Raw genomic sequence first — 13,258 nt, 5'->3', positions numbered from 1 at the left:
CCCATCATCGCCCTCACTAAGTGATTCTCTCTATATCGCTCTGTCTATGATGACTCTCGGGTCAGAGACGCCGTGGAAAACGAGGTTCTTTTGTATGAAATGGTTGTGTGAGACTCTGGCACTGGCTGGCACCGAGCATTAGCCGCCACGAAGAATGACGACACACGTCTGAAAAAGTAAACAAAGCCACAGGGATTAAGGGTACCTTGTCTCTCCTCCAGCGACCTTATCGCCAGACACTTATCCACAGCACAGATGCTGACCGAGACAATAAAGCTTTTACATGCTAGAGGAGTTAGCATGCATGCTACGGATACCGCTTCATTAATGGAGTTCACAGACAAAGCTTAATAACAAGAATAAAGACATATTGACTTTTTAGCAGCTTTTTGATGCTGAACAATCAACCTTCCCCTTTTGTACATTACACTCCGTAAGTGTGAATTTTTCAGGCAGTTTTATCACATACCCAACACAAGCCACAAACAAACACATGACAAAAATAGTCCGAAACTGTCATTTACAAAACTGATAACATGCCCAAACCTCAAAAACTAATTTGCGCACTCTTGATCTGGGTGGTAACTAACTCGGTGGTTAGAGCATGGCGCTAGTAACGCAAAGGTCATGGGTCCGATCCCAGGGATTACACATACTTATAATCAAATAATGTATAGTATAATGCAATGTAAGTTGCTTTGGATAAAAGCGTCTGCCAAATGCGTTAACGTTATGTAAATGAGTTGTTCCAAATCATTGACTACATAGTAGAAAAAATTACAATGGAAGTCGAAAGTGCCCCAGAACTGTTTCCTTCCCTACATTCTTCAAAATATCTTCTTTTGTGTTCAACAGACCAAAGAAATTTATAAAGAAATGTTTCATGCAATGGTAGTCAATGGGGGTCAAGAACTGTTTGGTTACAAGCATTTTTCCAAATATCTTTCTCTGTGTTCATCAGAACAAAGAAATTTAAACAGATTTGGAAAAAAAAACAGTGTGTAAATGAATACAATATTTCAATTTTTTGGGTGAACTGTTCCTTTAAGAATTCTCACAAAAAAATACCAGGATGGTACCATGGTATCAGATGTAACATGGTATTCACATGGTTCAAATGCCAAAATGTATTTCTATATTGATGCTGTATTTTTTTACAGATACCAATATGATTTTCAGATTTTTTTGTTTAGTGTTATTCATAGTTATTCGAAACTGCACTACACTGAAATCTTAAACTCACTGTTCATGTTCTATACATTGTATATCATTGCATCTGCAATTTCATTCTTTCTTTCCGCGGTACATTTTGTATCTTTTTACAGACTTGCCTCTTTCCCAAAAATATATGAATCTGAATTTTTTTGTAATTTAAAGTTCAGATTTTTTTCCATCTCTACAAATAAATATTACAATGGTGCCATGTCCAAAAACACAGTAACGGCATCATGTTTTGTTAGGTTAACTCTAAAAGGTGTCTTTACATAAAATAAGCAAGATGAGCTAACACTTTGAATTTGAAAACACACAATTATCTTATTATTTTCCATTACCAATAAAACTGAATGTGAACCTGAATGAGTACAATAACCAAAAACACAATAAAAAACAGCAAACTAATTTTTTGCCCTCAGTTAGATATTTAATATTGTGACTTTTCATCTTTGGGCCAGAAAGCTTAAGCCTTAAGAAGATTACACAGCAGAGGAATCAGTAATGTTGATAATGTGTGTGGGGGGAGGGACGCTTTGCCCTCTGGGTATTAAACTCTGAAAACTGCAATCATGGTGCAGGATTAGGTGAACGCTTTAATATTCTGCTACATTCTGCTCTCGAAAACCATGAGGCTGGATGAGGATCAGTGGTTTGGACAGGGAAATGTCAGAACGAACAGGGAATGTGAGAGGAAGACTGCTGGCTAATTACAAAGAGAGGATGATGAAACTCTCTAGACTCCTAAATGTTGTGAGAAAAGCCAGCTAGCTTTTCTTTGGTGCTGTTGTTTCTTGACAATTACTTTCTGGATTGAAATGATCATAATTACGAGACTCTTCAGCAGACACTTTTCGTGTTTCGTTTAGTCAATATTAAAGGAATAGTCCACCAAATTATTCTCACCCTCATGCCATTCCAAATGTACATGACAAATGGATATGACAAATGGATATGACATATTTATGTAAAATTAGGAAGTCATATTTCTTGAATAGCATGAGGTTAAAAAAATGATGAGAAAAGAGGAACTATGCCTTTAATGAAACAGTAATTTAACTTTTAATAATATAATGAGTATTTTGTCTTTAAAATAACATTTTCACACAAATATTTTGACGAAAGGAGATTTATCACCATTCAGAACGAATCTGTGAAGATTAAACATAGAAATTAAGTCTTTCTACTCAACCAATTTCTTCTTCAGCCGATTTCTATTTCTGTTGAATATAATTCAAAACTCCAAAAATTAAATAAATAAAAAAACAAGCATTTAAGGCTCATCCTAACCGATTTTTACAGTCCACAGACAGACACTGAATCTGACTTCTTATGATGGTCTCTTTAAGATTGAGCAGTGACAGATTCAAGGTCGTTGTACAATATAAAATGCTTCCCAATAAATGCTGGAGGAGCTATTTTGAGAGAAAAGACAACTAATAAATCCTGTCTGTTGAAATAATGGATGCTACACTGTCTCGGGGCAGTTCTGCTTTGTCCATAATTAAAAGCCAGTGTGGCTTTTTATCTCATATTTATCAGAGACGATCTGTTTGGATATGTGATATGGACCCCTAAAACAGTTTAGATGTTTGGATATACCAGACACCCAAAAGTCCCCCCCTTCCTCACCGTGAGAGAAGCACAGCAGGTGGAACTTTTCACTTGCACCCCATAAAAAGCTCAAGCTAATTTCCATACAGATGCCCCCTTGACTGGAAAGGAAGACCCCCCCATTAAGCGGCCAAACAACCTACAAAACCAACGGCATCTACTCTCTTCCCCAAAATCCTCCTCTGTGTCTTGGAAAAAATCTCACTCTCTCACTGTTTCTCCTCACCCGTAATGCAGTAGCCTTCTCAAGCAACCGCTCTAGACATTGGAGCACACAAGGTTGCCAAAACTAATGAAAGGGGGTGGGTAGGAGGTGTCTCTCATTTGGCATCTGCGGTTGCCCATCGCTCTATGCTCTGTCCCAAGCGGAAAGAGACAGAGGTGCCCTGTTGGACGTGCCAGCCATGGGAGGATGAGCATACACACAAAGCTCTTTTAAGTAAGAGCCCATAAGGCCCCCAACCCCTTCTCGCTTCCTTACCCTGTTCCTAAAAACATTTGAAAGAATTCCAACACAGTACACAAAAATGATCTCTCAGCCTTATCCAGGATAAACGTTACTGAAAGATTGATTTCAAGCTTTGATCAGTATCTATTCAGAATTATATTAATATTATCATCTCTGAATTCTACACATACATTCATGCATTTCGAAGACACTTATAAGTGTCAATCAGTTCATGCATTGCCTGTGAATCGTGACTTTGACATTGTCATTTCAACGCTTCACTCTTTGACCAACATGCTTGCTTGCAAGTGTTCGGCTCGCTTTTCCTCACTTGATTTGCCACGCTGTGCAACCTGAGCTCTGATAAAGGCCATATGGTGTGGCCACACGCCCAAAGGTGACAGTTTCCCATTTGATTCCCATTAGGAACACATCACAATGACTGATATAAGGAGGACCCTTTCTTATGTATTACTGAGGACTAAATACACGGATTAATTATTCTACAAAGTAACTACATGTGCTATTAATTGTTTGCTGTTTCACGGTGACCTCACAAGCTGAGCATGGTGGAGCTGTGCAGTAAACAAGAAGAGTTTTCTATAGGTTCTGTTTAAGGCTGTCTGGAAGTAAGAGGTTTACCTGGGTAGAAGTCTTTGGATTTGGACAGCTTGATGGTGGCCCCTGTTTCTTTCTGCAGCTGGACAATGGTCTGACCACCCTTGCCAATAATGGAGCCTGCGGCGTAGCTTGGAATCAGCACCTTTAAGAAATATTCACCTTCCTCTGGAGATAGAAAAAGAGGACATTTTTAAACAAGACAAAAAATGTAAAAGGCATCCACAGAAAAAAATATATCAGTCACCTGTCATCTTGCATATCGCTGCTGTCCTTCTGAAATCTCCATAGTTCGTTATTTTTATAAATCAATACTACACCCTTTATGATTTTCAATGCGTTTTGGCAAATGTCTTAACAATACAAAGTATTAAAAAGTGCTTGTCGATAGTATTTAAACATTTAACAAGTACAATGTTTTCAATTCCTGAAAAACAGTGAATTGTGACATCCAAGGTTTCGGAAGGACAGTGACGATATGTAAATACATATAAGCACATACACAAATGTGTGTGTTTTATTTGGATAAGGAAACAGAAAATAATAACTACAATTATGTCAGTCATAGGTTTGGACAAATGACTAAAACAATGTTTAAATGCTTTAATGTGACCTTACAATCATCCAGCCTAAAGCAAGAACCTTAAATGTTTGTTTTGGAGTCAAATATAATATATCTTATTTATCTTGTATTATATCGACGTATGAATTTCTTTGAAAAACTAATATTTTAATAGATTTTTTCTAATGAATAGTTAGCCATGGTGAAAGACAACATGGAAACTCCTACAAGACAAGGTGGCACCTCGGGAAGTTTGTTGAGAGAATGCCCAGTGTGCTGAGCAGTAATCCAGACTTGAAGAATATCAAATGTATGTTCTAGTCACAACACATTTTGCTAAAAATTTTAACATTTTTCAGTTTTCAGGATATTCTTGTTATTCTAGAATAAAGTAACAAAGATTATAGGTGTATCCAAACGTTTTACTTTTCATGTAAATAGGTATTTAGATTTATAAATAGCAGTGTATAAAGGATATATATAGCTATACTACTGATAGTAAGCAGGGTAAAAAAAGCACTAGTTTAAATACTTATCACAACCTCTTTTTTGGGGCAATGAAGGCAAACGCTGCATTATAATAAATGTCTAGGAGGTAAAATAATGTCAGCCTTCCTGTACAGACTGTAGATTAACAATAACTTGGTAGCTTTAATGCTAAATGCACAAGAAAATGCACATATTGTCAAAGTATCAATCAATAGCTATACAAACAAACGCTATAGAGCAAACTAGTGTTAAAATAACAGCAAAGAACTACAATACCAACATAACAAAAACGGTTGACTATTAAAATGAACACTGAATCACAAAAACTGAAGTTAAATAAAGCAGTCGAGGGCAAAACAAAACGCTAAAGCAGGTTAATGAGAGAGAAGTGTTACGTAAGCAGGAAAAGTCAAGAATGAGGGTACATTTTGTTATACACATCAATCAAAGTGCTCAATTTTAAGAATACATAAGACTCAATTTGAATGTAAACATTTAGTTGTCTATTCTAATTTATAATAGATTTTACAATCAGCAGATATTGCATGCTGTATATAATATAGTACAAGACATCCCGATTTAACGTCCCTATTGAGGAAGGTCAACGAAGGTTTCGCTAAAAGTGGAGCAGCGGTGGGACATTACAGTGCTTTATCTTTAGTTGTGCTCTACCTGTCTGCTGCATATCCAGGTCAGCAGAAGCACAGCACTCATGGCCCCTGCACCACGACTTTAACATGACATTGTATCCCTCCGCCTGGGCCGCTTGGGTACGTGCTTAATATTCCGCCGCAATTAATCTGTGTCGGCTCCCAGAAGATGGGCGCTTTAGATTAGACTGTTATTCTGGAGGAGCAGTTTATCTTGTCAGGCTAAGCTAAAGTACACGCGTCTGCAGTCTGATGCCGATGGTACTGTAAAAAGAGATACTGTGAAATGAAAGCGAGGCTGCGTGGAGTATTAATTATAGCGAGCAGCTGAAAAAACAACACCGGGCCGACAATGGAAATGACAGCGAGGATGTATGGCATGATTTGGTCGAAGGCCCCGTTTAACTGTGTCACTGACAAAGTAATGACAGGTCTTTCGTTACATGCGAGCCAAATTAAGAATAGTGTCACTGTACTGTTAACAAGATGGCCATCACAAAGCGAATTATTTAGAACAGGAAATCAATGAGAGGGTTAGTAATAAAAGGGTGTAGGAAGGTTATTGGCTTGACTCATTAATGTGAATCAGGTGTTGTCCTGTTCAACCAATTGTTCTGGGTTCTTAAAAGCCAGGTAGGCGCTTGCCATGGTAGAATAACTGCTTCTGCCTGCGAGTTTGTTCAGTCCACTTGAACTGTTGGTCATTGTTTATTGCAGCTAGGTACAATTTACAATTTCAATAATCATTTTCGTAATTTCACAAAAAGCGATTTGGTGTGTTAAGGGGTGACACGAGTTTCTCTAAACGGTGCTTTAAACGTCTCCCCCAGTTCTAATGCTGACTAAGTCTCTAAATATTAAAACACTGCGGATAAACTGCAGGTTAATATTGAGCTTTAGTATAAGTTTAACAGCGTTTTAACAAGCCAATCTTCTTCTGCTAATCTCATTACAATAGCAGGCAATGGATCTGGAAGCGTAATGAAGAAGATCTCCGACTACACTCAATACCACCAGGTTAAGCCGTTTGTGCACAAGAAACTAGACTGAAATTATTGGGTCATAAATTAAGAACTCACTCACACTTCTAAATGAAAAGCCCTGATTTTCAATCACATGCTAAAAATTGTCATTGCATTCACACATTATAAACAGTCGGTATTAAACTGGGTCTACTGAGTACTACAGATCCACGCCTTCCTGCAATGACCCAGATTTCTCGCCGAGCTAAGACTGTCCTCCTTTTGATTCGGATGCGTCTAAATTTAACCTTGATTAATATGGTGCGACTACATAAATAATGTGTATCATGCATACATAAGTATTCTCTCTTCATAGGCATCTAACATAAACTGGACATACTGTAAATTAGATGAGGGGATGAGACGAGTCTTTTTTTGTAATTGACAGTGTTCCATACAATCATTTGTATAACACATTTTGTCAAGCATCTCATTTTCATAACATTAAAGATTTGATCAAATTTAATTACGGGGAGAACAGTCTTTACCATTTTACAAAACATTGTATGATATGAGAGAAGTATGGCTGTTTCATGAGTTAAAACCATTTTAAATCAAAATAATAAAGAAAGGAGGAAAGAAGGATCAGAGTTAAAGGTAGACTCTTGTTTGCTGATAACAAGATCTGTATGTGATTGGACAGAGAATTAAACAAATTACCGTGAAATCCGACAAAATCTGATGAAAATGGAGGATCATGGATGGCCGCATGGTTGCATCTCTCTAAAAGAATGTGAATGACAAAATTACTTTTTGTGGAAAGTCAGGAATATAAACAAAACAATGTGAAGCACAGCTCACGCCTGCAACAGAACAATTACAGAGTCGTGCTTTAAACTTCCTGCTCTAATCAAGAACATATTTGTAAATGCTGACCAGCTTCCTTTGACGTCATGGATAAAGATACTGGAGAAACAGTATGAATTTATGTGATAGACTTTTATTTCTTGCACTGTTAGACATTTAAAGGTTTTTCTTGTTAACACAGAAATGCTGCGTTTCTTTGAAAAGCACAACGTATCTACAGCCCAAGTGTGGATCAACCTTTTTCCTGTCACTTGTCGACACAAAGCCCTGGCTGAAAAAATTTGTGGATTACGCTGCATGTGTATCCGTAACGGTGCCTTTGAGGGAAACGGGCCCAACCTACCACTCCCATCGAGCTATAGAGAGAACAAAACAAGAACACGTTGGTACGCTTGTATTTTCCCTCCAGGACCATAACATCGCATAAGTCTTGCCTGGCTTATATGAGTATGCATGTATTATATGTCTTTGTACTAAACTCACTGAGAAGTCAGAGTAATTAATTGAAAGTTCAAATGGGTATTACTTATAATAAACCTGTGGGTATAAACAAAATCATTGGTTGCTAGAGGCTCCCGAGAGAGCATTGGTCCAGAAAAAGCAACATCAGCATGAGGATTGAAGCTTCAAATCCTGAGAGTATTTGTTGGGGGGGGTTATGGGCTAACAAACTAGACTATAGCCAAAAAAGCAATAAAGGCAAATATAGCACCCTTAATCTGGATAAGAGCGTGAGTGAGGAAAGAGACTTCTTCATTTGCTTTTGTATCCGTCACTCACACCGGACTTATACTGCATTAGATTTGGGACTCATCATTGGTTCAGAGAGCCTTTGTGCTTAGGCATAACACACAAGCATCTAATTTTAGTGAAGTGATGAAAGGACCACTTTCTCCGTTCGGCTGTCCAAGCAACTGCCTGACCAAAATGGCTTCCGATATAAACAGTGTACTAGGATTCAATTCGCGATTTCCGCCGCGTGAGCAATTCACAGCGTGTGGCGTGCTTTGTTCTAATAAGCGTGAAGGCTTGAAGAGGAGGTTAGGTCTTTCCTTTTCGTATCGGTTTTTGCTCCCCATTCATCTCATCCATATTCATCGAAGCTCCCATCCTCCATTCCATGGCAGACGAGACAGGCAAGCAAATTATCCAATGTGGGGCCGCCTTTCACACACCGCCCTCCTACAACCCCGCCATTCTGCGTGAGACTTTTTTTCTTTGACGCAGTGCTTTAAAGAAGAAAACGAAGCAGCGCCCCCGCCGTTTTGAACCGATCGAACGGAAATCAACATGGGATGAATGGATAATCAATCGATCAATCGATGACAGAGATGGGGGTGGAGAAGAAATGATCACCCGACCGAGAGCTACAATTATAGGTGCAACAAACTACGGGGTAGAACGCATAGCACTGTTAACATAATTCTTTTGAGCCTATGAAAACAACCATATTGAAATTTTCGCTCAATATGAAGCTTGTGGGAGTAGTGCATTGTGGGATGTGACTGATCGTGGTGGGCCACAGCATCAAATCAGTTATTTGTCCCCATTTACTGTCTGAGAGGGTGGAGGTGAAACTTCAAACACAGCTGGCAGATCATGTTTATGTAACATCCCCTTCTAAGACAGATCCTGAGCCTATTCTCTCATTGTGCATGCTACAGCAAGTGCATCTTAAAAATAAAGCTTTTTGGGTGATAAACAGGGCAATTCCATGAAAATCTTCACCTTATCACAAATTTTTTATTAGCAGTTTTTACTCTGGTAATAGCACAGACTTTAACATTTTGGGGTTCAAATACTCATGTGAGATCTCTCTTCAAATTTGTAAAGCATTTGTTTTATTTTTAGTGCATGATTTTTCATAGTCAGGTAAGTGCCATTTTCAGGATTGTCACATCCATAACGCTACATATTCCTCATAAATGGACACATGAAAATTCAGCATCCAAAAATGTCACGGCACAGTGAAAAAACACAGGATTCTACAAACACGTTGATGTTTTCTTGCTGCCTTAAGAGGGTCGCAGTCCCTTCACCCCATCCGGCTAGGACATCTGTATCTCTTAAAACAACCTAAAAGATATCTGTAAATGGATGAGGGGTTCCGTGCCAGTCCATCCATTTACAAAATTAAAACATTGCATCTTACGAGACAGCTAAATAAAGCAGAGAGGGGCCTTTTTCGTAAAAGTAGAAATAGGGTGCAGCCTTAATGATCAACTGACAGGAAAATATTTCTGGTTTTCGACTCAACTGGCTTTCATCATTCTTTCCAAAACTTTGTTTTTTAGACGCTATTTGTCGTCAACACATTCTGACTCTCAGTAAATAGGGAGAACTAATAAATGTATAAACAGCAAATCAGTTATTTTATAAATATTATAATTAAACTAATTGGCATGTTATTGTTTAAATCATGGACCCATATTCTATATAGGATTAGTTTTGTGTATACTAAATCTTTTCATCATTTAACAATCTTTTTTACAGATTCATATAAACCGGATCAATGCTTTCTATTTCTACCGGCTAGTGTCTAAATATAAAGCACAAAAACAAAAAGTACCTTCCTGTGTTACTTTAGCAGTGTTGTTTTCGAAAAAAGCATCTGTTGATGAATATAGTAGATTACTACTTTTCACAACACTCGATTAAACCATAATTTTGTGTTAATGCTAGTTAAGTAGAACAATCATAGTTCATACAGTATGATAAAAAGAAAGTCAAACAGTTGACTAATATTAAAACGCACAGTACTGTAAATATACAGATTATATCAAATAAATAATCCATTTCAACACTTTTAACTGCTCTGTAAATGAATTCCGGTGAAGGCTACTCTAGATCTCTGTAGCAAAGTCATTTCATTTGAGCAAATGGATGAAGTGCAAGTTATGCCTCCCACGGGTCCAGCATGCTTCTTCCTCCTGACAATTCATAAGGCTTTCTGCATTGATTCTTTTACATGTAAACATCTACCAATCACTTCATTTATGGACCGTTATTATAGGATAGGAAATAAATGTAATTGCTTTTTATTTGATGAATGGTAGTAAAATAAACAAAAACTGCTTTGGTGGCAGGCTCGTTTCTATTGCATCTGATGGAAACAAAATATAAGCACTTAAATATGGATGAGACTAATAATTCAATGCAATGAAATGTGGGATGCTGATAGTGAACACAGGTGATTTGCGGAGTACGCATGCAAATGTGTCAACACGTCTAGGCCATGCTTTTTTAACAATTACTGAGTAGCCTGTATTTAACATTAAAACTGGAATTTTATAATGATCCCTAAAATACAGATATCCCATTAATGTTAAATTTTTCATTTATTATTCAAAACAATAACGTTTAAGACCAAATTTCAAAATAAAATAAAGTCACCGGACCAAAACGCAAGGTCATTTGCGGCGATGGCAAGGATGCGTATGATCGCACGAGCCATGTTTTCCGACCATTGAGTACGTGCACGCTATACTAATTTAACAATAAACGACCCCTCTATCCCATACTTGTAAGTCTTTAACTTAAGAAGACTGTGGATGTGTCTCTTACAAACGACTTTCGCTGTTGTGCTAACTTACATCCGTAAACAAACAGGCGGTCACGGGCATCAATTAAGGGCATCTTAAAATGGACGAAGAATATATTTTTTTATTATTATGAATAATTATATATTCTTTGATGTTTTACAAGCTCTGAGATAGCCTAGTGGGAAGCCATAGCCACATTCGATTCTACTCTAGATCAACATGGTCATGTTTGGCTCACGGTGAGATGCTGCGTTAGAAGAAAAATTGACCTGCCGTTGACAGCCAGATTTTATCCTCAACTTGTATATATCCTTCACATACGGTTGCATGTTTAGAAGAATCGTATCCTTATGTTTCAGATGTCTCATGCGACCATTTATATCGTTTTTGGGGAGGCATAAGCGTGTTTGATAATGCCCGAAATAGCCTTACCTCCTGTGTTTGTGCGTTTTGTGCTGCTGGCCTCCGTCGGGGTCTCCAGGGGTCTTTTGCGGGAATCGGGGGGATCGGACTCCATGTGCGGCTGTTGATTGTGATGATGCGGATTGGAGAAAATCCCGTTTTGCTGCACTGCCCCACCGGCCATCATTTTTATAAAGAAGCTTTAGACGTTTCTCCTATGCACGATGCGTATCAGATATGGTGTTTCAAAATGCGAAACCACGATGATGTTGATGTGTGGGGTGCGTCGATGTGGTTGCGATCCTCCGCAGTAGCGCAGATACAGAATTAAAGACGCATCGATATCCAGTGCCTCGATTACGTTCAGGACGTACTGATACTTTCAAACGATGTGTTAAACGTCCTCACTCGTGGCGAGTTATTCCCTTTAAATATCAAGCAGCGCTCTTTGATGGCGCTCTCCTCGTGAAAATGACTTATGACCTCAATGGTCGGCAAAACTAAAAAGATTCAGTACTAAAAATGTGAAACTTACGCGAATAATAAATAATGACGTGAAAATATAGAAGAGGTGAACGAAAAAACAGCGTTCAATCGGATCCACGGATCACGCATGCAGGTGGATAAACCTTGCAGTTAGAAAGTGAAGATGGTGTTGAATAGAGTCCAGGGAGAGAAGTGCAATGACTGGAGATGCAATGTTTTTTGTAGGCTCTGACTCGGAGATGCTGCAATCTTGCTTTCAGAGCATCTTTGCGCGTTACTGCTGGAGCGCAGAGCGGCGGGTGACGTCATGTGGTGCTCAATCTACGGCTGTCAAATGCAAGAAACGTACACGCCCACCTCGAACTGTGATTGGACGATATTTGATTTTTCTCATGCAATGCCAAGTATAAAGGCTTGTTCGACTTGATGCGGCGCCGCAGGATCCTACAAGCGGATGACATCACAGTACCGCGAGAGCGATTCGAAAAACCATTAAAAGTTTGCTCTCGAATCGCTCTCGCGGTACTTTGAAGTCATCCCCTGTCGGAACCTGCGGCGCCGCATCAAGTCGAACAAGCCTATTAATCCTGTGTATCACAAGAGAATGCAGGAGGAGGTGAGGGCATGATTGTAAAATAATCGCAGGTATGCGTAATTAAAAGTCGTGTTTAGAAATTCGCATGTAATTTCAATTAATTTAAACCGTTTTTATTATTATTACGTTTTTAATTTATTTTGGTTTTATCGTTTTGTTTTTCTTATCTAGTTCGTAATTAATTGAACTCCTTTTTATTCTATTGAACAGTTCTTAAACCTGAAATATGATATCTGAAGTTTATGCAATTTTAGATATAGGCTACAACAACAAATGACCTCCTTGAACCATGCACCTGCAACAAAATGGTAGAGACAAAACATGCTCTTTCCCTATTGTTCCTTTAAGGAATATACTCCAAAAACACTGACACACAATGGTGTCAACACAGACCCAGAGAAAAGCACTTCTCTTATTTTTATTTCAGATTCGCATCAATCTGCACCCGGCTGCGCACAAAGAGCCACCTCACACGATTTTTACATTTTTATGAAAAAAATCAGCAGTTAGCCAGCATCTTCTGAAATACATATACCCATGCTCAGCGTGTGTAGGTATCTGTCTGCCAAAATAGTCCTGATTCAGTACTACTGAAACATTTGGCTTTTATTTACTGAGAGTAAAAGAACAACATGAGATACCATAAAACAGTTAATTTAAGTCTAGCCGTCCATGAAATCTTTTCAATGTGAAAACTAAAGTTGCTTTGTTTATTCTATCAAACATTGTAGTGAAGCTGTTACTCCTTCAATAAATGGTGTGATTATTGTATTTAAACTAACAAAGGCTTAACACTGGCTGTGAAAGGTCA

At 38.3% G+C, this 13,258-nt stretch overlaps 1 protein-coding gene across 2 annotated transcripts in view; it reads right to left on the bottom strand.

Annotated features, from left to right (window-relative positions):
- The window catches only part of nova2 (NOVA alternative splicing regulator 2), a 47,751-nt gene extending 35,614 nt beyond the window's left edge, over positions 1 to 12,137 (bottom strand). The window contains exons 1-3 of one of the 2 annotated variants that reach the window (XM_056756343.1): positions 11,397 to 12,137; positions 7,276 to 7,338; positions 3,917 to 4,060 (exon numbers count right to left, since the gene is read on the bottom strand). In XM_056756343.1, coding sequence (XP_056612321.1) covers positions 3,917 to 4,060; positions 7,276 to 7,338; positions 11,397 to 11,553 — 364 coding nt within the window. In that variant the 5' untranslated portion in view covers positions 11,554 to 12,137. The remainder of the gene's footprint in view (positions 1 to 3,916; positions 4,061 to 7,275; positions 7,339 to 11,396) is intronic. The other variant, XM_056756344.1, reaches the window with a different exon arrangement.
- Positions 12,138 to 13,258: the final 1,121 nt, after the last annotated feature.

The sequence above is a fragment of the Triplophysa dalaica genome, chromosome 9 (assembly GCF_015846415.1).
Source record: "Triplophysa dalaica isolate WHDGS20190420 chromosome 9, ASM1584641v1, whole genome shotgun sequence".
Lineage (NCBI taxonomy): Eukaryota > Metazoa > Chordata > Actinopteri > Cypriniformes > Nemacheilidae > Triplophysa > Triplophysa dalaica.
Note: the sequence above shows the minus strand (reverse complement) of the source record. Positions and strands in the feature narration are given on the sequence as shown.